Source organism: Homarus americanus, unplaced genomic scaffold, assembly GCF_018991925.1.
Source record: "Homarus americanus isolate GMGI-L3 unplaced genomic scaffold, GMGI_Hamer_2.0 scaffold5198, whole genome shotgun sequence".
NCBI classification, from domain to species: Eukaryota; Metazoa; Arthropoda; class Malacostraca; order Decapoda; family Nephropidae; genus Homarus; species Homarus americanus.
The window spans coordinates 545,357-572,034 of record NW_024719086.1 but is presented as its reverse complement, the minus strand read 5'-3'; the positions used below and the strand labels follow the sequence as shown (position 1 = coordinate 572,034).

The 26,678-nt window shown below is 47.5% G+C and overlaps 2 protein-coding genes across 3 annotated transcripts in view; both read left to right on the top strand.

The window, feature by feature from the left end:
• The first annotated feature begins 364 nt into the window (after positions 1 to 364).
• LOC121859910 (mucin-2-like) lies at positions 365 to 8,325 on the top strand. The gene is made up of 9 exons (XM_042356864.1): positions 365 to 513; positions 795 to 1,873; positions 2,072 to 2,337; positions 2,374 to 2,592; positions 2,676 to 3,656; positions 3,707 to 4,975; positions 5,066 to 6,929; positions 7,039 to 7,257; positions 7,514 to 8,325. The coding sequence occupies exons 1-9, from the start codon at positions 365 to 367 to the stop codon at positions 8,323 to 8,325; spliced, it is 6,858 nt and encodes a 2,285-aa protein (XP_042212798.1).
• A 5,798-nt stretch (positions 8,326 to 14,123) lies between these two features.
• LOC121859914 (sialin-like) overlaps positions 14,124 to 26,678 on the top strand; it is a 38,799-nt gene continuing 26,244 nt past the window's right edge. For both annotated transcript variants that reach the window (XM_042356868.1, XM_042356869.1), the window contains exon 1: positions 14,124 to 14,291. In XM_042356868.1, the coding sequence (XP_042212802.1) occupies positions 14,240 to 14,291 (52 nt within the window). In that variant the 5' untranslated portion in view covers positions 14,124 to 14,239. The remainder of the gene's footprint in view (positions 14,292 to 26,678) is intronic.

Sequence of the window (26,678 nt, the reverse complement as noted above, 5' to 3'; positions counted from 1 at the left end):
CATGTACAACCCTAGACCAGGAATGCAACCCTAGACCCAGAGACACAACCCCCAGACCCAGAGACACAACCCCAGACTCAGGGCAGCACAACCCCAGACTCAGGAGACACAACCCCAGACCAAGATATGCAACTCAGACCCAAACACGCTGACCCTAGACCCAGAGATACAACCCTAGACCCAGAGATACAACCCCAGACCCAGAGACACAACCCCAGACTCAGAGACACAATCCCAGACTCAGGGAGACACAACCCCCAGACCAGGAGCACAACCCCAGATTGAGACACAACCCCAGACCAAGATATACAACTCCAGACCCAAACATACAACCCTAGACCCAGAGATACAACCTGGGCAGAGAATGCAACTGAACCCAGAGACACAGCCCAGACTCAGGGCACAATCCCCAGACTCAGGGCACAACCCCAGACCCAGAGACACAACTCTAGACCCAGAGACACAACCCCAGACACAGGAACACAACCCCAGACCAGATAGCCACAACTCCAGGCCAAACCATACAGCCCCTAGACCCAGAGATACAACCCTAGACCCAGAAGATACAACCCCAGACCCCAGAGACACAACCCCAGACCCAGAGACACAACCTTCCCCAGACCTCAGAGACTGACCCCAGACCCAGAGCCTGGCTCTAGACTCAGAGACACAACCCCAGACTCCAGAGACACAACCCCAGACTCAGAACCACAGCCCCCAGACCAGATATACAACTCCAGACCCAAACACCTGACCCCTAGACCAGAGATACAACCCTAGACCCAGAGATACAGCCTTCCCCAGACCCAGGGCACAACCCCAGACCCAGGGCACAACCCCAGACTCAGAGACACAGCCCCAGACAGAGACACAACTCTGGGCAGGGCCACAACCCCAGACACAGAGACACAACCCCAGACCAGATATACAACTCCAGGCCAAACGCCTGGCCCTGAACCCAGAAGATACAGCCCTAGACCCCAGGGCACAACCCCAAGACTGAGGGCCGCAACCCCAGACCAAGATATACAACCCCCAGACCCAGAGACACAATCAGACCCAGAGACACAACCCCGGGCTCAGAGACACAACCCCCAGACCCAGAGACACAACCCCAGACCCAGAGACACAACCCCCAGACCCAGGAACACAACCCCAGACCCAGGATACAACCCCAGACCAAGAGATGACCTCAGACCCAGGGCACAACCCCAGACCCCAGGGCCACAGCTAGTTGGGAACCTGATCCCAAGCCAGAGACACAACCCCAGGAGCCAGAGATTTCAACCCCAGACTCGGGGAGTTGTCCCAGACTCAGGGAACCCCAACCCCCAGACAGAGACACAACCCCTGGGCCAGAGACACAACCTAGACCAGGGCAATCCCAGACTCAGGGACACAATCCCAGACTCAGAGACACAATCCCAGACTCAGAGACCTGGCAGACTCAGAGACACAACCCCCAGACTCAGGAACACAACCCCTAGACCCAGGAACACAATCCCAGACTCAGAGACCACAATCCAGACTCCAGAACCTAATCCAGACTCAGAGACACAACCCCCAGACTCAGGAGCACAGCCCCCAGACTCAGAGACACAACCCCAGACCCAGGGCAACCCCAGACTCAGAGACACAACCCACAGACTCAGGGCACAACCCCAGACTCAGAGACCTGACCCCAGACTCAGAGACCCACAGCCCCAGACTCAAGACCTGGCCCAGACTCAGGGCCACAACCCCAGACTCGGGAGCCACAACCCCCAGACTCAGAGACACAGCCCCAGACTCAGGGCCACAACCCCAGACCCAGAGACACAGCCCTGGGCCAGGGCCACAACCCTAGACCCAGAGACACAATCCCAGACTCAGGGCACAACCCCAGACTCAGAGACACAACCCTAGACCCAGAGACACACCAGCCCTAGACCCAGAGACACAGCCCTAGACCCAGAGACACAATCCCAGACTCAGAGACACAATCCCAGACTCAGAGGGCCACAACCCCAGACTCAGAGACACAACCTAGACGAGACACAACCCTAGACCCAGAGACACAACCTTCCCCTAGACCCAGAGACACAACCTAGACCCGACACAATCCAGACTCAGAGACACAACCCCAGGCTCAGAGACACAGCCCTGGGCCCAGGAGCACAACCCCAGACCCAAGAGATACAGCCCCCAGACCAAGGAATGCAACACCTCCAGACCCAGAGACACAACCCCCAGGCCAGAGACACAACCCCAGACCCAGGAACACAGCGCCCCCAGGCCCAGAGACACAACCCTAGACCCAGAGACACAATCCCAGACTCAGGGCAGCCCAGACTCAGGGCACAACCCTAGACCCAGAGACACAACCCTGGGCAGAGACACAACCCTAGACCCAGAGATAACCCTAAGACCCAGGAGCCACAACTCCGACTCAGGGCACAACCCCAGACCCAGAGACACAACCCACAGACTCAGAGACACAACCCTAGACCAGAGACACAATCCCAGACTCAGAGACCACAATCCCAGACTCCAGAGACACAATCCCAGACTCAAGAGACACAATCCCAGACTCTAAAGAGACACAACCCCTGGGCTCAGAGACACAACCTAGACCCAGGAGGGCACAACCCTAGACCCAGAGACACAATCCCAGACCCAGAGACACAACCCCCCAGACTCAAGACACAACCCTGGGCAGAGACACAACCCTAGACAGAGACACAATCCCAGACTCAGGGCCTGACCCCCAGACTCCAAGAGACACAATCCCAGACTCAGAGACTAACCCCAGACCCCAGGAGGGCAACCCCAGACTCAGAACACAATCCCAGACCCAGGGCACACAACTAGACCCAGAGACACAACCCCAGACTCCAGAGACACAACCCCAGACCCAGAGATACAACCCCAGACAGAGATGCAACCTCAGACCAAGAGATGCAACCTCAGACCCAGAAGACACAACCCAGACTCAGAGACACAACCCCCCAGACCAAGATACAACCCCAGACCAGAGATGCAACCTCAGACCAAGAGATGCAACCTCAGACAGAGACACAACCCCCAGACAGAGACACAACCCCAGACTCCAGGAGCCTGGCCCCCGGAGCCCAGAGATACAACCCCAGGGCCCAGAGATGCAACCTCAGACCAAGAGACACAACCCCAGACCCAGAGACACAACCCCAGACTCAAGACACAATCCCCAGACTCCAGGGCACAAGCCCCAGACCCAGGGCCTGACACAGACTCAGGAGCACAACCCACAGACTCCAGAGGCACAACCCCCAGACCCAGAGACACAATCCCAGACTCCAGAGACACAGTCCAGACCAAGAATGCAACCTCAGACCCAGAGCACAACCCCTAGACCCAGAGACAACCCTAGACCCAGAGACACAATCCCAGACTCAGAGACACAACCCCAGACCCAGAGACACAACCCCAGACTCAGAGGCACAATCCCAGACCCAGAGACACAACCCCAGACCCAGGGAACTACAACCCCAGACCCAGAACACAACCCCCAGACCCAGAGACACAACCCCAGACCCAGAGATACAACCCCAGACCAAGGGGCTACAACCCAGACCAAGGGCCTGACCCCAGACCAAGGGCACAAGCCCCCCAGACCAAAGACACAGCCTCAGACCAGGGCAACCCCAGACCCAGAGACACAACCCCAGACCCAGAGATACAACCCCAGACAAGACACAACCCCCAGACCAAAGAGACACAACCTCAGACCCAGAGACACAACCCCCAGACAGAGACCACAACCCCAGACCCAGAGACACAACCCCAGACCCCAGAGACACAACCCCAGACCAAGAGACACAACCCCAGACTCAGGGCAGCCCCAGACTCAGAGACACAATCCCAGACTCAGAGCCTGGCCCGGAACCCAGGGCAATCAGACTCAGGAACTGGCCAGACTCAGGGCCTGGCCCCAGACTCAGAGACACAATCCCAGACTCAGAGACACAACCCCAGACTCAGAGACCACAATCCAGACTCAGAGACCTACAGCCCCAGACCCAGAGACACAATCCCAGACTCAGAGACACAACCCCAGACTCAGAGACACAACCCCAGACTCCAGAGACACAATCCCAGACTCAGAACCCCAACCCCCAGACCCAGAGACACAACCCCAGACTCAGAGACACAATCCCAGACTCAGAGACACAACCCCCAGACAGAGACACAATCCCAGACTCAGAGACACAACCCCCAGACTCAGGGCCTGGCCCAGACTCAGAGACACAATCCAGACTCAGAGACACAACCCCCAGACCCAGAGACGCAATCCCAGACCCAGAGACACAACCCCAGACTCAGAGACACAACCCCAGACTCAGAGACCACAACCCCAGACTCAGAGACACAACCCCAGACTCCAGACCACAATCCCAGACTCAGAGACACAACCCAGACTCAGAGACACAATCCCAGACTCCAGGGCACAACCCCCAATTTAGAGACACAACCCCCAGACTCAAGACACAATCCAAGGGCCAAGACGCAACCTTCCCAGACTCAGAAGACACAATCCCGGGCCTGGGGCAATCCGAGACTCAGAGACACAACTGAACCCAGAGACACAACCCCAGACTCAGAGACACAATCCCAGACTCAGAGACACAACCCCCAGACCAAGACCACAACTTCCCAGACCCAGAGACACAACCCCAGACTCAGAACCCTAATCCCAGACCCAGAGATACAACCCCAGACTCAGGGCAATCCCAGACCAGGGCACAACCCCCAGACCCAGAGACACAACCTTCCCCAGACAGAGACACAACCCCAGGCCAGAGATTTCAACCCCAGACCAGAGACCTTTGAACCCAGAGACACAACCCCCAGGCCAGAGATACAACCCCAGACCAAGAGATACAACCTCCAGACCCAGGAGCACAACCCCCAGACCCAGACACAACCCCAGACTCAGAGACACAATCCCAGACCAGGAGCCACAACCCCAGACTGAGCCTGACCCCCAGACCCAGGGCCACAACCCCAGACCCAGAGACACAACCCCAGACCCAAACACAACCCCCAGACCCAGGGCACAACCCCCAGACAGAGACACAATCCCAGACTCAAGACAAAACCCCAGACCCAGAGCACAACCCAGACTCAGAGACACAATCCCAGACCCAGAGACACAACCCCAGACCCAGGAGACACAACCCCAGACCCAGACACAATCCCAGACTCAGAGACACAACCCCCCAGACCCAAGACACAACCCCCAGACCAGAGACACAACCCCCCAGACCCAGAGACACAACCCCAGACCCAGAGACACAACCCCGAGACCCAGACACACAATCCCAGACTCAGGAGCACAACCCCAGGGCCAGGGAGCACAACTCCAGACCCAGGGCAACCCCCAGACCCAGGAAGCCACAACCCCCAAACCAGGAATGCAACCTCAGACCCAGAGACACAACCCCAGACCCAGGGCAACCCAGACCCAGAGACACAATCCCAAACTCCAAGACACAACCCCCAGACCCAGGAACACAACCCCCCAGACCCAGGGCCACAACCCCAGACAGAGATACAACCCCAGACCAGAGATGCAACCTCAGACCCAGAGACACAACCCCCCAGACCCAGGGCACAACCCCCAGACCCAGAGACACAACCCCAGACCAAGACACAACCCCCAGACCAAGAGACACAACCCCAGACCCAGAGACACAACCCCCAGACCCCAGAGTCTACAACCCCAGACCAGAGATGCAACCTCCAGACTCAGAGACAAAACCCCCAGACCCCAGAGACACAGCCCAGACCAGGGCTTCACAACTTTGAACCCAGGAGCCACAACCTTCCCCAGACCCAGAGACACAACCCCCCAGACCAAGAGGGTACAACCCCAGACCCAGGAGCACAACCTCGGGCAAGACACAGCCCTAGGCCCAGGAACACAACTCCAGACCCAGAGCACAACCCCCCAGACCCAAGACACAGCCCCAGACCCAGAGATACAGCCTTCCAGACTCAGGGCACAATCCCAGGCTCAGAGACACAATCCAGACCCAGGAACCCCAACCCCCAGACCCAGAGACACAACTCCCGAGGCCAGAGACACAACCCCAGACCCAGGACACAACCCCAGACCCAGAGATACAACCCCAGACCAAGAATGCAACCTCCAGACCCAGAGACACAACCCCCAGACCCAGGGAAGACTGTGCCCCAGACCCAGAGACACAGCCCCCAGACCCAGGGCCTGACAGACCCAGGACACAGCCCCCAGACTCGAAGACACAACCCCAGACCCAGGAACACAACCCCAGGCAGAGACACAACCCCCAGACCCAGAGATACAACCCCCAGGCCAGAGAATACAACCTCCAGACCCAGAGACACAACCCCAGACCCAGAATGCAACCCCAGACGCAGAGACACAACCCCCAGACCCAGAGACACAACCCCCAGACCCAGAATGCAACCCCCAGACCCAGAGATACAACCCCAGACCAAGAGATACAACCTCAGACCCAGAACCCCACAACCCCAGACCCCAGAGATACAACCCCCCAGACCCAAGAGATACAACCTCAGACCCAGAGACACAACCCAGACCAGAGATACAACCCCCAGACGCAGGAACTACAACCCCAGACCAGAGATGCAACCCCACAGACCCAGAAGACACAACCCCACAGACCCAGAGACCTGGCCCCAGACCCAGGGCACAACCCCAGACAAGATGCCAACCCCAGACCCAGAGACACAACCCCAGACCCCAGAGACACAACCCCGAACCCAGGAGACAACCCAGACCAAGATATACAACCCCCAGACGAAGACACAATCCCAGACAGAGACACAACCCCCCAGACCCAGAACTGGCCCAGACCCAGAAGATACAACCCCAGACACCCAGAAGCACAACCCCAGACCCAGACGCACAACCCCAGACAAGATATACAAATCAGACCCAAACATAAAACCCTGAACCTAACAATCCCTAGACCCAGAAGACACAACCCCAGACAGCAGAGACACAACCCCCAGACCCAGAGACAACCCCAGACCCAGAGACACAACCCCAGAACCAGAGACACAACCCCCAGACCCAGAAAACAACCCCCAGAACCAGGAACACAACCCCAGAACCAGAACCTGACCCCCAGACCCAGGGCACAACCCTAGACCCAGAGACACAACCCTGGAGCCAGGGCCTGACCCTAGGGCAGAGACGCAACCCCCAGACCCAGAGATGCAACCCCCCAGGCACGCAGGGGAACTGCCCCAGACCCAGAGACACAACCCCCAGACCAAGATAGCCAGCACAGACCCAAACGCCCACAACTAGACCTAACAATCCTAGACCCAGAAGACACAACCCCCAGACCCAGAGACACAACCCCCAGACCCAGGGCACAACCCCCAGACCCAGAGACACAACCCCAGAACCAGAGACACAACCCCAGGGCAGGGCAGCCCTAGACCCAGAACACAACCCCTAGACCAGAGACACAACCCCCAGAACCAGAGACACAACCCCGGGCCAGAGACCTGGCCCCAGACCCAGGGCAGCCCCCAGACCCCAGGAGACACAACCCCAGACCCAGGGCAACCCCAGACAGAGATACAACTCCCGGGCCAGGAGGGCAACCCCTAGGCCCAGAGACACAGCCTAGACCCAGAGACTTGCAACCCCCAGACCTGGGAACACAGCCCCTGCACCCAGAGACACGCCCCGGGCCAGGGCACAGCCCTAGACCCAGGAACTGCCCCCAGACCTGGGGCACAGCCTACACCCAGAGACACAACCCCAGACCCAGGACACAACCCCCCAGACCCAAACACTTACAACCCCTGGGCCAAGAACACAGCCCTACACCCAGAGACACAACCCCTAGACCCAGAGACACAGCCCCAGACCTGGGGCAGCCTACACCCAGAGACACAACCCCCAGACAGAGATACAACCCTAGACCAGAGACACAACCCCCAGGCCCAGAGATGGCCCTGAACCCAGAGACCTGGCGCCCACAGACCCAGAGACTGGCAAGACCCAGTACAACCCCAGACCTAGGGCCTGGCCACCCAGAGACACAACCCCAGACCCAGGACACAACCCCAGACAGGAGACACAGCCTACACCCCAGGAGCACAATCTGGGCAGAGGCCACAGCCCCAGACCTGAGACTGGCCCTAAACCCAGAGACACAACCTCCAGACCGGAGATACAACCCCATACCCAGACACAACCCTAGACCCAGGAGCCTGGCCAGACCCAGAGATACAGCCCTAGACCCAGAGACACAGCCTAGACCCAGAGACACACAACCCTAGACCCAGAGACACAACACCAGACCTGGGGAGACACAACCCCTGCACCCCAGAGACACAACCCCGGACCCAGAGACACAACCCTAGACAGAGACACAACCCCCTAGGCCAGGAACCCCAACCCTGAACCCAGAGATACAACCCCAGACCCAGAGACACAACCTAAACCCAGAGACACAACCTCAGACCGGAGATCTGTATACCAGAGACACACAACCCTAGACCAGGGAGCACAACCTAGACTAGAGAATGCAGCCTGGGCAGAGAGCACCTAGACCCAGAGATACAACCCCAGACCCAGAGACACAACCCTGACAGTAATAGGATATAAATAACCATCTTTTGGGTTGTTCAGGTTCTCTGCTCCTCAACTTCTCGCTGCATATCAATGGAAAGTGTGTATAACGGAAGAGTGAGGGGTTTCTCTCAACACAGGGGCCAAAAAACAAAGTGACGCGGCTCACATAAGCGACTGCCAGTGTTAATACTCGCTGGACTTCCTCACAGTATTAAGAACATAAGAACATAAGAATGGAGGAAACTGCAGCGGGCCTATTGACCCATACTGGGGAGTCCTTTTATACCCAACCCCTATTGCTCATATAAGCATCCAACCTATGTTTGAAGCTATTCAGCGTATTCGAGTTAATGATGATATTTGGTAACTTGTTCCACTCATCCACTACTCTGTTTCCAAACCAGTGTTTACCAATTTCACGCCGAAATCTAAATTTGTCTAATTTAAAACCATTGTTACGAGTTCGCTCCTGGCTGGATAGTTTCAGTACCTTTGTAATGTCCCTTTGTTTAACCCTGACTTCCATTTATATACCTCTATCATGTCGCCCCTCACTCTACGTCTCTCGAGGAGTGCAAATTATGATGCTTTAACCTGTCTCTGTATTCAAGGTTCCTAATGCCCGGGATTAGTCTTGTCATTCTCCTCTGGATTCTTTCCAATGATTCTATATCCATTCTGTAATATGGTGACCAGAACTGAACTGTGTAATCCAGGTGAGGTCTCAAGTGCTAGATATAATTTTAAGATGACCTCGCTAGTCTTGTAACTAACACTTTGTATGAGCCCAAGTACTTTATTAGCCTTGTTACAAGCAAAAACACATTGTTTACTTGGCTTAAGATTCCTACTTTTCATTACTCCTAAATCTCTCTCTCGCAGTTGGATTCCAAAATGCCATCGTTGTTCATCTGGTAACTGGTTTCCTGTTTACATCTCCTATACTGAGTAATTTTACATTTGTCCACATTAATTTCATCTGCCATTTTTCCAACCATTCGAAAATTTGTTTAGATCTTCCTGTAGTTTTGCAAAGTCCTCGTCAGATTTAATTACACGTCCTATTTTAGTGTCATCAGCAATTATGTTGCTATCTATGCCGATATCTATGTCGTTTATGTATATAATAAATAATAATGGCCCAAGTACTGAGCCTTGGGAACTCCACTAGTGACGTTGCTCCAATGCGATTTAGTACCGTTTATGCTCACTCGCTGTTTCCTGTCCCGTAACCACGCCCTAATTCATTTAAGGATATTACCTTGATGCCATGCGCTTCTACCTTTCTAATTAGTCTTTCGTGGGGGACTCTGTCGAAGGCTTTGCTAAAGTCGAGATATACCACATCATAATTGTGCCCCTCGTCCACCGATTCGAAAACTGATGAAAAGAATGTTAATAAATTAGTTAGACATGAACGCCCGCTTGTGAAGCCATGTTGGGAATCATTGATCAACTTAATAATAATAATAATAATAATTAACGGTCTATTGAAAAAATTCTGCAGTCCGAAGGCTGAAAATATACATTGGACATGAATGACTTATTACATACATTGGTGGTTTAACAAAAGCCTTCATTAGAGAAAGGTAAAGGAACATACAGTGAACATACAGATTAATGTAGGATTGTACGTGTTGAACAGCAAACACGTAGTGTAGTAACTCCCTCGCAGATGGTGTTAGGAAGGACTCACGTGATGTAGTAGTTCCTCAAATGGTGTTATGAGGACCTGACGTGGTGTAGTAATTCCTCGCAGATGGTGTTATGAGGACCACGTGGTGTAGTAATTCCTCACAGATGGTGTTATGGGACCTCACGTGGTGTAATTACCTCACAGATGGTGTTATGAGGGTCCTCATATGGTGTAGTAATTCCCTCACAGATGGTGTTATTAGGGACCTGACGTGGTGTAGTAATTCCCTCACAGATGGTGTTATGAGGGACCTGACGTGGTGTAGTAATTCCCTCACAGATGGTGTTATGAGGGGGGCCTCACGTGATGTAGTAATTCCCTCACAGATGGTGTTATGAGGGGGCCTCACGTGGTGTAGTAATTCCTTCACAGATGGTGTTATATGAGTGAGGTGTGGTTCCAGACCTTCCTATCATTGACGGATTAACACATCGCTGGTTGTTGTTGGGTCTCACGGGCCGTTGTCACTGGGTACCTGGGACCTCACTGTGTGAAGGTTAACTTGGGTACGACTGTTACTGTTGAGTTGTTCTCACTGACTTAAGCACTGTTCACCACTGTTCACCTCTGTTTAACACTGGTTCCATTCCTTTCCTAAATGAAATTGTAACTTCTGGCGAGAACTTGTTGATATTCCGGTGGGGAGGAGGGATCTGGGGAGGGGGATGGTATGCCATACCATCCCCCTCCCCAGATCCCACCTGGAAACATCCTTGACCACGGAAGGGTCAAGACGTACCTGGCGCTCCTCTCGGAGCAGCCAGGTACGTCTTGACCCTTCGGTGGTCAAGGATGTTTCCAGGTGGTTTCGAATAGAGTTTGAAATAATTGATTCTAGTAATTTACCTACTATTGATGTTAGACTGATTGGGCGGTAGTTAGAGAATAGTGATCTATCCCCCTTCTTGAAAATCGGTATTACATTTGTTATCCTCCAGGATTCTGGCACGACACCTGTTTTTAATGACATGTTAAACAACTTTGCTAAGGGCATACTAAGCTCATCCTTACATTCCTTTAATACTCTGGCAAATATCTCATCGGGACCAGGTGACTTATAAGGCTTCAGTTTGTCTATTTGCTTATTAACATCGTTACTAGTCACTACTATCTCTCTTAATTTGTTTTCTTCACTATCTCTGAATAGAGTCGGTGCCTCGGGGATCATGTTTAAATTTTCGGTGGTGAAAACTGTTGAAAAATATTTAATCAGATTATTGCTCATTTCTCCGTCGTTATCAGTTAGCTCGCCGGTATCTGAACGTATTGGTCCAATCTTATCTCGTGTTTTAGTTTGATACATTTGGTAGAATACTTTGGGGTTTGTTTTCGCCTCCCCTGCTACCTTCAGTTCATAGTTCCTCTTGGCTTTTCTTATCTCGGTCTTAACCCTACTCGCCAATACCTTATAATACTCCCGGAGGTAAAATTCGCCACTATTTATCCTTTTACCTATAACCTTCCTTTCGCCAATAATGTTCTTTAAATAATTATTTATCCACTTAGGGTCATTGTTGTCTGATCTGAGTTTTTTGTATGGTATGTTCTGCCTTTGTGCATTAAGTAACTCGTTATTTAAATTGTCGTGGAACTCGGCAATCTCAGATCTCGTTATCAGGTCGGTGTCATCTTGGTTCACATCCAAGCGTGATACCCCTTCTCTCAGCTGCCTCTTTAAACTATCAAAGTTTGCCCTTCTGAAATCTGGGACTTTAATGGAATTCCCTTTACGTCTGACCTGAAAATTTAACTGGAATCTAATTTCTTTGTGATCGCTGTTTGCAAGTTCGTTCCCTACCTCGACATTGCTAATGAGGTTTTCTCTGTTCGACAGAACTAAATCGAGTATATTATTACCTCGGGTGGGTTCGGTTATATGTTGACTTAGGAAACAGTCCTGGATCGTTTCGTGGAAATCCTCTGATACTGAGTTACCTGTAAGGTCAGTCCAATCTATTTGGCCAAGGTTAAAATCGCCTAGTATACAGACTTTGTTGTGTATGGAAGCCCTGCGCATTTCATCCCAGGTAAGTCGCTCATTAACTCTATCAAGATTGGGAGGTCTATATATTACTCCTATGATTAATTTTTCCCTACCGTCGATTAATTCTATCCAAATTGTTTCTGTATTCCGCTCAGTTTTTATTTCCTTATTTATTTCGCACTTCAGATTATCACTGACATAGATGGTGACTCCGTCTCCTTTCCTGGACGGCCTATCAGTATGGAACAATTTGTAATCCGCAATTTGGTATTCGACAGGTAACTCACGTGAGTCTAGGTTGATCCATGTTTCAGTGAATGCTATTATATCGATCTTTTCGGTACATACCAAGGCCCTAATATCATCCATTTTGTTTCTCATGCTTCTACTGTTCGCGTAGTAGACATTTAAGTTAGTCGTGTTCTGAGTCCTCCCTTTACCGCGTTTAGGTTTAAATTCCCTGTCTAATTTAGTTTTGTCATCATTCCTAACACTATTTCCCTGTAATCTTTCACTTGGTTTACTCGCTACCACTGCAGTCTCCTCCACCCCCGTGCTTTTATGCTCCCCTAGCAGTTTAAAGACTTCGATATCTTTTGAACTGCCCCCTCAAGAGACCCAGCCAGGGTTGCCACCCCCTCCCGAGAAAGGTGCACCCCATCCCTAGCATAAAGCTCCCTTCTGCCGTAGAAGTTGTCCCAGTTGTCAATGAATGGGACTGATATTGACTTGCAATATCCTTCAAGACGGCCGTTGACACCAACTGCCCTTGACAACCATCCATTGCTAACTCTCCTTCTAGGCAGGACACCACATATGATAGGGATCCCTCCCTTAGTCCTAATACGATCTATAGCTGTCTTGAACTTATCAAGAAGCTCCTCACTCCTATACCGGCCAATATCATTGCCTCCTGCACTGAGGCAGATAATGGGTTTGTTCCCATTACCAGACAAGATATTGTCCATCCTGTCAATTATATCTCCCACCCCAGCCCCTGTCCAGGTACCTTTCCTGTGAGTCACCAACAATTAAAGTTTTTATACCTTCCTTGTCAGCCCTGTCCCTGACTGTACTAACGTCCATTTCGTAGCTGTTGTTGTCATTGTTGCCGTACCCTTGGTGTTTTTCTTCACCTCCAGTTTGGCCTTCATATTTTCGTGATCTCTCTGTGACGTGCGTGTTTTAGTTAAGGCACCTTACATGTGTTCGGTAACGTATCATTGACAAGACCAGGAAATTCCCTTACATGTAATTAGCAACAGTTGCATGAAAATCTCTCTCGCCCTGAAGCAGCGAAGACAGAGCTATTTCTCCTACCTGGGTGTGTGGTGGGGGTCAAATATCTGTGTTTTTCTTGTTTCTAACACTCTATGATTCCTTATATCTCATCAGTGACGGATTCATTTTCTTGATTAGTAACTTCTACAGATAAAATGACCCTTCTTAATAATTAAATCCACGATCACCTTAAAACAATAATTTACCTCAGTCAAGATTTGTCTTTAGACCAGAGTGGATGGTTTTGGCCGTGACAGGGATTGTAGATGGTTGTGAGCGTGTCAGGAAGTGTGGATGGTTTTGGGCGTGGCAGGGAGTGTGGATGGTTGTGGGCGTGGCAGGGTTGGTATAGGACAGCCCCCTTCCTCTTCGGTGTCCCAGACCATACGGTGATCCATGGGGTGACGTATAGGTTAAGACGAAAGCAATAGGGTTTTAAAGTCAAGTTCAAGAGTGTTGTTGCTCAAGGCAATGGTACTAGTTTTTGCGCCTCAGTTCTTGGCAGGAGATGTTGAGTTGGAGGGCCAGTCTTGTGAACCTTCTGGTCTTAGCAAGTACCCTCCTGGGCTCTCCTCATTCACACTGGAAACTTGAACTTGTTGATGATAATAACGCTGCATGACTTAGAGAGAACTTCAGGACAAGCTTGAACGCAAATATGATCGTGAAACGTGATGTTAAAAATGAAGTATCGCAGACTATGAAATCCGGTAAGTATGAAGGTGACATATTCTTTGAGTTTGAGACGCACACAACCAGTTCTACACTTCCTGGGGCCCTACTGTGTCACATTACCAACTGACACAAGAAGCAAGGCCATAACGACAAAGAGTTTTTATCTCTGACCAGAACTGACCTCAACAGTGTATTGTTTTCCTTGTACTTTACTTACCATTATGATTCAGATAAATTAATATTGCTTCAACTTCATTATTTAGGGAAGATAGTCGACTAACCACTTGTGTACGGGTCCTCTCTATGCTGAATAACATAGTCTAGCATTAGCCAAATAAAATATTAAAAATGGCGTCGCCGTAGTGAAAGGGTTAAAAGTTGGTGCTTTTTACTGTCTCAGGTTAGTCAGGTAGTAGCAAGCAATAGTTAGTGACATTCACCTGTGATAAGACTCGTTGTGTTTTCCAGAGTTGTATAAACATTATCACACCTTCAGTTAACACTCCCCTTGAGGCCTTATTGTTTTTTGTGTATTAGAACCGTTACTGTTATGTCTCGCTCAAAAAAAAAAATCGTGTTCGATGCCCAAATACATGTTTTGTGATCTAATAAGTTGCTAGTTAATGTTTACTTTTCAATCACAAGGACAGTTGGGAACCATTTACCTTACTCCAGGACTTTGAGTCACCCCCTTACATAAACCCTGGGGTTGACAACACTGAAGACTTCCCATTTCTGCGATAACCTGGTGGTTCATTATGGATTATCATCTTGTACAAACATCATCATTGTTTTACCATGGTTGGATACTATATCTAGACATATGGTGGTGATTAGGTACCGTAAAAGAGGACAGGACCCTTAGAGTCAAATAGGATCCACAATCAAGCCCGATGACCATTGTATGTTGGGGTGTTGTTGTGTGTGTGTTAATACTCACAATATACAACAAGAATGCCAGCCCTTCTGCACCTCACAACAAAGTGTCTTGAAGAAGCAGCTCCTTGCCGCATGAATTGTTAATGTGTCCGTGATCTTAAGTGGTACACATTGAACTTTACCTTACATCCCATACTAGGAATGTTCAAGCATAGTTATATAACGTGGGTTCCTGCTTGGCCTTGACTTTTTACAAGGTAACTTGACCACAGACTTCTTGTGTGCGTGGGTGAGAACACAGCTACTATCCACAAGGAAGTGCCCTCTGCTGGTCCCACCATAACTTCATGTAGAAAATCATTATTAAAATTACTTATCCATTCCTTTCTCTGTCCATGTTCATAACCCTTGATCTATCCGCTTGGACCCTGATCATGATTGCTTACGCCACATGTCAAACAGAAAAGCTTAGGTTAAGAGTTCAATAAGTCTAGTGTTATTTTGGTTGCGTGTGAAGCCTACGATCTTGCCTTAACACAGCCAGTCACCAATTATTGGTCCATCAGCTTTTGAAACCTGTTGTGTAGTGCCACCTGTCCTGAGGTGTAGTGCTACCTGTCCTAAGGTGTAGTGCCACCTGTCCTGAGGTGTAGTGCCACCTGTCCGGAGGTATAGTGCCAGATATCCTTTGGTGGCACAAAACTTATCTTATGTCTTCAACTTTCGTTTTTCCCAAAATTCATCTATCACTCCAGGGTTTCAAGTCCTGCAGTTAGATATTTTTAATAATTTTCTGCACAGTTTTATATATCAATCCTTAATAGTAACGCTTAACTGATGTTGACAGCAAACAACGTGAGTACATTAAACCATAACTGCACCCGTTATACCAACAGAAAATGACCGTAAAAAGTATATTATTTACGATCGTTTTCTGTTGGTATATCGGTATAATGACAGTTATGTTCTTCAGTGAAACACAATTTTGATCCATCTGACATAGAACTTTATTTCCTTTACCTCTGGATTAACACTTGCTATATTTTTTATCAACTCGTAAACGATAACTACAGTAAGGATTCTACACAACGACTTGTCTTTGTTTATCCAGTGAGTCTCCTGCCTTAGATCCCGATAAGACTTACAGTAGTGACGATACCCGGATCCGAATCTTTTTACATTAACCCCTTGAGTACGATGATATAACCCTTTGAGTACAATATCTTAACCCCTTGAGTACGATGATATAACCCTTTCAGTACAATATCTTAACCCCTTGAGTACGATGATATAACCCTTTGAGTACAATATCTTAACCCCTTGAGTGCGATGATATAATAAGTCATATCTCCATTTATCAATATGTAAATCCACCTGTGAATCAGCAAGCTAATTAAGAGGTAACCTGAACACAATGAATGAGACAAACTATAGCGAATAAAATTAATAATAGAGACTTATCATAATAGAAAAAATAGCATAAATAGTTAATATATCAAGGGGATGTTGAATATAATGCTATTAAACGCTTCAACAGCTAAGATCTTTAAACACGTGACAATGTAATTAATTACACTTGTTGGTCAAAAATACAGAATTAAGAGCATAAGAACATAAGAAAATAAGGAGTCTGCAATAGGCCGGTTGGCCTGTGCATGGCAGCTCCTGTCGAGAGTTACTACCACTCTCTATCATCCATGAATCTATCTAGCCTCCTTTTGAAACTTCCCAGAGTTCCCGCACTTACTACAAAGTTGCTAAGCTTGTTCCACTCGTCCACCACCCTATTTTTAAACCAGTTCCTTTCTATCTCCCTCCTAAACCTAAACTTATCCAACTTGAATCCGTTGCTCCGAGTCCTATCCTGCTCGGATATTATAATAACTTTATCTATATCACCTTTATTGATTCCTTTCACCCACTTGAATACTTCTATCATATCTCCCCGCACTCTTCGTCTTTCTAGGGAATGTAAGTTTAGTTTCTTTAACCTATCCTGATATGGAAGGTTTATAAGTCCCGGAATCATTTTCGTCATTCTTCGCTGCACCAACTCTAGTGAATTGATATCCATTCTATAATAAGGGCACCAGAACTGAACCGCATAATCGAGGTGCGACCTGACTAGCGCAAGATATAGTTGCAATAAGACCTCTGCACTCTTGTTACTTACACTTCTAGATATAAAACCCAATACTCTGTTTGCCTTATTTCGAACATTAACTCACTGTTTTCTAGGCCGTAGGTCCGGGCTTACAAGTACCCCTAGGTCTCCTTCACAAGTCGACTTCTCTAGGTTGATGTTGTTAAGGCTGTATACATTGACAGTATTTGTTCTTCCAATATTAAGTACGCTGCACTTGCTGGTGTTGAATTTCATTTGCCATTTTTCAGACCACCCCTGCAGTTTATTTAGATTCTCCTGTAATGCATTTGCATCCTGCCCTGAATTAATCTGCCGCCCTATTTTGGTGTCATCCGCAAACTTGCTTATGTCACTGCTGATCCCAGTATCTAGATCGTTTATGTAGATTATGAACAAGAGTGGGCCTAGTACTGACCCCTGGGGAACCCCACTGGTTACACGACCCCACTCAGATTTAACACCATCTATGCTGACCCTCTGCGTTCTATCGGTGAGCCATGATTTATCCAATTTAAGACTTTCCCTTCGATACCATGAGCCTTAATTTTTCTCAGAAGCCTCTGATGCGGTATTCTGTCAAATGCTTTGCTAAAGTCTAAGTAAATATCATCGTAATTTTCGTCATTATCTACTACCTCGAAGACTTTCCTAAAAAATGTCAGCAGATTTGTTAGACAAGATTTTCCCTTTGTAAACCCATGTTGAGAGTCGTAGATTAATTTGCTTTTCTCTAAATGCGATCGGATGTTATCTGCTATAATTGATTCAAGAAATTTCCCCACTACTGACGTCAAACTGATCGGCTGGTAATTTGACGCTGATGCTCTGTCTCCCTTTTTGAATATGGGTACTACATTTGCCTGTTTCCACAAGTCTGGCACAACTCCGGTGTCTAATGATTTTGTAAATAAGTTTAAGAGGAGTTCGCTAATCTGTTCCCTACACTCTTTCAAGACTCGAGGGAAAATTTCATCCAGCCCTGGGGATTTTGTCTTCTTTAGTTTATTTATCTTCTTAATAACATCCTCTTTTCTGATAGTGATATTCTTTAATTTCTCTTCTTCCTTTCCCTTAAATATCAGTTCCACCTCTGGAATTTCATCGCGAATTTCCTCTGTGAAAGCTGATAAGAAGTAGCTGTTCAATGCTTTGCTTATTTCTTCACTGCCATTTATCACTTCTCCCCTCCCTGACTTTAAAGGCCCAGCTTTGTCCTTGACCTTTGTTCTATATACCTGGAAAAATCCCTTGGGATTCGCCTTGGATTCTCTTGCTATTTTGATTTCATAGTCTCTCTTTGCTTTCCTTACATTTTTCTTAACATTCCTAGATAGTTCATTATACCTATTTCTGAGCTGCTCCTCCCCTCCCTTTAATTTCTTATATATTCCTTTCTTTATTCCTATGTCATGTTTAAGTTTTCTGGTTATCCACCTTGGCTCATTCTTATTTGACCTAATTTTTCTGTATGGTATATTTTGTTCTTGTGCTTTATGTAATATACTAGTGAATATATTATAGTCATGATCAATTGTTGTGTCATCTATGACCTCACCCCTTCCTACTGGTGACTGACGTGACTGTTCCCAGGTGACCTCACCTAGGTACCTTCTTAACCCCTGATAATCCGCCAACCGAAAGTTTGGGACTCTGACCATATTGTCATTGTTTTTCGTTTCCCAGTTTAGGGTGAACCTGATTTCTCTGTGATCACTGTTACCTAGTTCTTCCCCTACTGTGATATCTCTGATAATATTTTCTTTATTTGTTAATACTAGGTCTAATATATTGTCACCTCTAGTAGGTTCTGTAATTAGTTGTTTCAAAAAAGTTTCCTGCACTGCGTCTAGGAAGTCTTCAGATTCATAGTCACCTACAATGTTGTCCCAGTCAATATTTCTGAAGTTGAAATCCCCCATAATGCACAGGTTGTTATATTTTGCTGCCCTACTCATTTCCTGCCATATGGGCTGAGCTGCTTCCTTCCCAAGACTTGGAGGCCTGTAAATCACTCCCATAATTAATTTTTCTCTTCCTTCCGTGATTTCTACCCATACAGACTCGGTTCCTATTTCACCCTTTATTGAATTATTAATACAACATTTTAATGTATCCTTGACGAAGAGTGCGACCCCTCCCCCCTTCCTACCTTCCCTGTCCTTGTGAAAAAGGTTGTACCCTTCTATGTGGTACTCTGATAGAAAATTTTTGCTCGCCAGATTCATCCAAGTTTCGGTGATTGCTATGACGTCTACATTCTCGGTACATACAACCGCTCTCAGCAAGTCTATTTTATTTCGAACGCTCCTACTGTCTGTATAGTATACATTTAAACCTACCCTTCCCTGGTCCTGTTTTACCCCTTGCCCTGAGTAACCAATTTTACTTCCCAGGACCTGCTTGTTTTTTGACTCCCACTTACCCCGACCTCTCTCTACTGGCGAACCCCCCCCCCCCTTTGGAGTAACAATTTCACGCTCCAGGGATGCAGACAACGTCTTTACCCCCGCACGACTGTACAGGTAGTCGTTGCCATAGAATCGTTGCCAGTTATCAATGAATGCCCAACCATTGTTTGCACAATGTTTTTCCAGTCGGCAATTTATAGCAATTGCCCTGGACAGCCATTCACGACCAACCCCTCTTCTAGGCAAGACACCACATACTATCGGGATCCCTCCCCTATCTCTAATCTTCCCCAGCGCCTCCCTATACCTCTTGAAAAGTTCCTCACTCCTAACCTTTCCTATGTCGTTCCTCCCACACTAAAACACACTAATGGATTGGTACCCTCCCCTGACAAAACCCTATCTATCCTCTCAGGTACATGCCCTATCCCAGCCCCAGGAAAACACACCCTAGTCCTACGTTTCCTATCTCTTACACAAAAAGTCCTATCTAAGGTAGAAGCAAAAGAGAACAGAAGGGGATGATGATAACTGAAGATTGTTTTGATGATGACGTGGAGAAGAGAGTTTTTACGCGAGGGAGGAGGCAGAGTATAAGTCTTTGGTGTCTCTCCTTGGTTAACTCTACTTACTGGTTATCATTTTTTGTATACATGCACTGTTTGTATACATTATATACTTGCACTATCTTTACACATTGTTTCTATGCTTGCACTATTTGTACACATTGTTTGTATACAAGCACTGTCTATGTATAGTATATTGTATACATGCTGAATCACTGTAATCTTGCGTGAAGATTTTACTGACAGCCAACTCACAAGCAAAGGATAATCACCTGTCGGTGTTCATGGTAGGTCTAATAACAGAAGATGTAAAGATAACCGTGAAGGGAAAAATCAAGAACATAAAGAGCAAAAACTGAGTCACTCAGAGTTTTCAGAGTGTTTATGAACTTTTTCATAAAGTTATGTTCTATAAATTAATGTTCACTAAACAGCCTTCGAGATGAGGTGATTAAGACAGATGGGAACACAAGTATTTTTTTTTTTATCTTCGTGTCTGGTCCAGCAACACCTGCCGACACACTGACGAAGCCTAACCCACAAAAGTTAATCTCCAGGGACATAGGAGAGATGTGAGGAGCTGTAAAGGAAAACCAAAAAGAGAGGTTTACCAGACTATGTGACTGGTGTAACAATAATAACTTCGTACACACAATTATTACAGAGGAACACGCCAGAAAACGTTATCGTTGCCTGTACACAAATTCAATATTATCATCTATTATCATGAAGACGTGTGATGGATGCCGATGAACAGATCCTCGTCACCTTGGTCGTACATCAGATCTCAGTTCCCAAGTTACACATCGTGGATAAGTTCTCTTGTATGTGGATCAATGACTCAGTCCAAAAATGGAGTTGATGAATGAAGGAAAAAAGTATAAAGGTGCCAACAGTCTAAATCATCAGTGAATTCTTCTTCAAGGTTGACTGACAGTGTTTGTTTTGTGCCGGTTACAAGCAAGAACTAGACCAGAAACTGTAACGGAGTGGAGGTCGACCACGACGACTTTATTTCTTTAAATAGATTGTCAGGTCTTACACATGACTCAAAACAGAGCATTTGACTGCAGTGGGACCATTGCTCACCGCCTTCGAGAAGTGATGTCACACGCGACACTGTCCTCCGCCCCACCACACTCAAGCCATCTCCGAAGACTGTGTCCAACGCCACTTAAAGATTTTCGAATCACCTGAAGATTAGCCCCAGTGTATTTCACCTTAAGATTAACCAACCTAATGCTAACTTAATCTAACCTAACCTAGGCAACTTTAGGGTGTTTAATTATCAGGTAAAATAAATTGAAGGGGACTAATCTAAGGATTATCCAGATTTTCTTATAAATGAAAATGGAGGAAAACCAACACGGACATTCACATCTTCAACGAGCTAGTAATCCAGCACAAGGTCTGCAGACAATATGTTCATCCTTTTATAAGGTGAGATTTTACTCAGGTAAACAGGAATGCTAACACAACCTCTGCATGGAAGCCACAACGCTTATATACAACAATCACAGACGATGGAGTTTGTCACCCTGATGCTTCATCCGTAATGATTAAGAGTGTAATCCCGATGGTGAAAGAATTATCTTCCATACACAGTGTTAACCGGAGGTGCTAATTGCAGGTGGTGGTGATGTAGGTAATGGTGGTGTTAAGGGTGGTGGTGATGCAGGTGATGGTAGTGTTCAGGATGGTGATGCAGGTGGTGTTCAGGATGGTGGTGATGCAGGTAGTGGTGGTGATGCAGGTGGTGGTAGTGTTCAGGATGGTGATGCAGGTGGTGTTCAGGATGGTGGTGATGCAGGTAATGGTGGTGATGCAGGTGATGGTAGTGTTCAGGATGGTGATGCAGGTGGTGTTCAGGATGGTGGTGATGCAGGTAGTGGTGGTGATGCAGGTGGTGTTCAGGATGGTGGTGATGCAGGTAGTGGTGGTGATGCAGGTGGTGGTAGTGTTCAGGATGGTGATGCAGGTGGTGTTCAGGATGGTGGTGATGCAGGTGTGGTGATGCAGGTGAAGTGATGGTGATGCATGTAGTGGTGGTGATGCAGGTGGTGTGTGATTGGCAGTGTGTGTGTGGTGGTGATGCAGGTGGTGGTGGTGTTCAGGATGGTGGTGATGCAGGTGTGTGGTGATGGATGGTGATGCATGTAGTGGTGGTGATGCAGGTGGTGGTGGTGTTCAGGATGGTGATGCAGGTGGTGTTCAGGATGGTGGTGATGCAGGTGGTGGTAGTGTTCAGGATGGTGATGCATGGTGGTGATGATGGCAGGTAGGTAATGGTGGTGATGCAAGTAGTGGTGGTGATGCAGGTGATGGTGGTGATGCGGGTGGTGTTCAGGATGGTGGTGATGCAGGTAGTGGTGGTGATGCAGGTGATGGTAGTGTTCAGGATGGTGATGCAGGTGGTGTTCAGGATGGTGGTGATGCAGGTGGTAGTGTTCAGGATGGTGATGCAGGTGGTGGTGGTGATGCAGGTGAAGTGATGGTGATGCATGTAGTGGTGGTGATGCATGCAGGTGGTGGTGGTGATGCAGGTGAAGTGATGGTGATGCATGTAGTGGTGGTGATGCAGGTGGTGGTGGTGATGCAGGTAATGGTGATGATGCAGGTAGGTAATGGTGGTGATGCAAGTAGTGGTGGTGATGCAGGTGATGGTGATGATGCGGGTGGTGTTCAGGATGGTGGTGATGCAGGTAGGCAACGATGTTGTTAGACACATTTAATAAACAGCAACGATGTCATTCTCCTTTTTACATTCCTGAAAGAGACGCAGAAGCTAATGGAACTTCTCTCAGGAAGTCCACCTCCGATATTTTTAGCTGCGTCAGTTATCCCGGTAAATGATACTCTTGACTGATTTAAGAGACCTTTTTTCCCCCTGGTTCACAGTGCCCAGTGCTCGTTCAGGACCAATGTATTTCTTCAGAAGCAACAATTATATATCCAGTTTGAGTTAAACACATATAATAATGGCTTCTTGTTACAACCGTCTAGTGACCAGCGCCCACCACCCTCGTACTACCACCTTCTAGACGTCTATTGTTCGTGTGTGTATGTACTGTACGTGATAGGTTTTAGGATCACATAAACGCTGGTACGTCTTACAGTGAGGAGGCTGTAATTAAAAGCTCAGTTCTGATTATCTGATACAAGTACATGGTGGAGACGGGGAGGGTGGAGGGGGGGGGGTAATGTGTCTCAAGGTCAGGTCTGGGGCCACCATACTACCTGACTTTGCCGACTAGGGACACCATACTCGGAGGTCGTGTGGCTGACAACAAACTCTTCACTGCCCTATGAACAGGTGAAGCAGTCGAACGACACACGGGCAGATAGATTGTGTTGTGTGGATCTTATCAGACTCCTGGAGAGACTATCTCTCCCTCTCCAACTGCTGGCCGAGGGGTGAGAGGTGAGAGAGCTACTTCGGAGCCGCCGGGTGCTGATTTATGTCCTCGGGCTCGCCAGTTTCCTTTGTAAACAGTATCTTCTGGGTTGCTGGGTGTTAGCACTGGCTCCTCTGGGACCCGCCACGCCTAAAACAGGACCATTTTGCATTATATTAGGATGGCATAATTTACTGCTTCAGGAACCAGTGACTCCGTGGTAAACAGACACCTGTAAGTGTGTATGTGTGTGTTGCGCTATACAGGCATAATTGACTAATATCGATTACTTCTATGCATTTTTTTTTTTGTAACTTATGACTGGCCATAAACGATCATACAGACGATCCTATTATATAAACCTAATCTAATCTCAACTAAAAAAAAAGAAAATTTATATTATCCGGTTACGTGATACAGACGTTGTACACCGTACAGCTACTCCACCCTGGTAGACGGTGTTCCAGTGATCACGTCGCATTATGTTTACTAATTCACTAGCTGTGCGACTCCCAGAAAAACTGCTGACCATTGAACAAAAGATCTAGTTCAGGGTTGTCTCCTCTCCTCCTCAACACAACTCTGGCCTAAGAAACACCTCACTGATGATTCTGAAACACATACAAGCTGTTATGACTTATCTGGGATGAAATGCGCAGGGCTTCCATACACAACAAAGTCTGTATAGTAGGCGACTTTAACCTTGGCCAAATAGATTGACTGACCTTACGGGTAACTCAGAATCAGAGGATTTTCTCGAGACGATCCAGGACTGTTTCCTAAGTCAACATATAACCGAACCCACACGGGGTAATAATATACTCGATTTAGTTATGTCGAACAGAGAAAACCTCATTAGCAATGTCGAGGTAGGGAACGAACTTGCAAACAGCGATCACAAAGAAATTAGATTCCTGTTAGATTTTCAGGGCAGTGTAATGAGACAAATCTCACAAGAAGAAGATTACATATAGGTAGAATATTGATAGTATAAGAGTATAAAAGAGAGGAAGACTTTGGTAGCGTGGCCGTGATAGTTATTTGAACTGGACTGACACTTATCGTATCTTATATGTCAATACACATCTATTACGTTCTTAAGGGCGACTTCTCAAACACCGCTTCGTTACAACTCTTTATTAATTACGAACATGACATGGACACATTAATAACACCTTCTATTGAAGTTACTCGGACATTATGTTTACGTTACTAGGACATCATATTACGTTACTAGACACTGATTCTCGGAAACGAACATGAAATGAATACACTTCCCACGTAAGTAACTCATCCCATGGAAAGCTCTGACAAAAACTCACGTGACCTAGGGGATGCCTAGCAGGTGGTCCTGGGTTGTCTCTATGGGAGACTGCTTAGCTGGGCACTGGTGTGTCGAGGGCAACTCGCTCCTGACCGGAGGCGACCGGAGGCGGCTTGCCTCCGGCCCCTGACTTCTCTCGAGCAGGACTGGGGACGTCGTAGCTGGCCCTTCTTGGTTACAAGACACACTCTCTGTCTCTCTCTCTCTGGGGCAGAGGGAGGACTGGGACGTCCTATATATTGGGAGGTGAGCCATCAGGTTGAGCTGATCGGGGGGGGGCGGCGAAGGGTCTCCTTACATTTGCCCTCGCTAATGTAGGGTCAGGTCTGGACTTTTTCAGAGACTATAAGTTGTATATTCTGGAGAAATCTTCTGATGGGGCCGTGTGACATGAGAGGCCCTGGTTGATTTGTGGCCCCTTGACTTGGATTGCGAGGGTTACATTTGACCTGGCTAATGTGAGGTCAGGTCTGGACTTCTTCTGGGATGTAGGTTATTGTGTATATTGGGAGAGAGTGGGCAGGTGCCTTCTTACATGTTTGTTGGGGCCGTGTGACATGGGAAGGGGAGCTAGTTGATTTATAACCCTTGGGCAGCTGCGAGGCTTACCCTTACACTTGACTCCCCTAATGTCGGGTCAAGTCTGGACTGTTTCTGAGATGTAAGCTGTGGTCTGACAACCCATCACTACAGCAGACGTAAGGAAAATTCCACTAAAGTACCAGATTTCAGAAGGGCAAACTTTGACAGTTTAAAGAGGCAGCTGAGAGAGGGGGTGTCGCGCTTGGCCGTGAACCCGACAGATGACTCCGACCTGATAACGAGATCTGAGATTACCGAGTTCCACGACAATTTAAATAATGAGTTACTTAATGCACAAAGGCAGAACATACCATACAAAAAACTCAGATCAGACAACAATGTTCCTAAATGGATAAATAATTATTTAAAGAACATCATTGGCCAAAGGAAGGCTATAGATAGAAGGATAAAGCGTGGCGAAATTTACCTCCAGGATTATTATAAGATATTTACGAGTAGGGTTAAAACAGAGATAAGGAAAGCCAAGAGGAATAATGAGGTAAGGATAGCAAGGGAGGCGAAGACAAACCCCAAAGGATTCTACCAAATGTATCAAACTAAAACACGAGAAAAGATTGGATCAATACGGTCAGATACCGGCAAGCTAACTGATAACGACGGAGAAATGAGCAATAATCTGAATAAATATTTTTCAACAGTTTTCACCGCCGAAAACATGATACCCGAGGCACCGACTCTATTCAGAGATATTGAAGAAAACAAATATAGCGAGATAGTAGTGACTAGTAACGATGTTAGTAAGCAAATAGACAAACTAAAGCCTAATAAGTCACCTGGTCCCGATGAGATATTTGCCAGAGTATTAAAGGAATGTAAGGAAGAGCTTAGTATGCCCTTAGCAAAGTTGTTTAACATGTCCTTAAAAACAGGTGTAGTACCAGAATCCTGGAGGATAGCGAATGTAATACCGATTTTCAAGAAGGGGGATAGATCACTATCCTCTAACTACCGCTCAATCAGTCTAACATCAATAGTAGGCAAATTACTGGAAGCAATCATTTCAAACTCTATTCGAAATCACCTGGAGAAGCACAGATTGATCAATGATTCCCAGCATGGCTTCACAAGCGGACGTTCATGTCTAACTAATCTATTAACATT

Excerpts from the sequence above, each read along its gene's own strand:
- LOC121859910 (XM_042356864.1), top strand. The coding sequence starts at position 365 with ATGCAACTGAACCCAGAGACACAGCCCAGACTCAGGGCACAATCCCCA. Across the intron at positions 514-794 it reads CCAGATAGCCACAACTCCAG|CCTTCCCCAGACCCAGGGCA; the intron begins GCCAAACCATAC and ends CCAGAGATACAG. Across the intron at positions 2,338-2,373 it reads CAGGGCAGCCCAGACTCAGG|AGACACAACCCTAGACCCAG; the intron begins GCACAACCCTAG and ends AACCCTGGGCAG.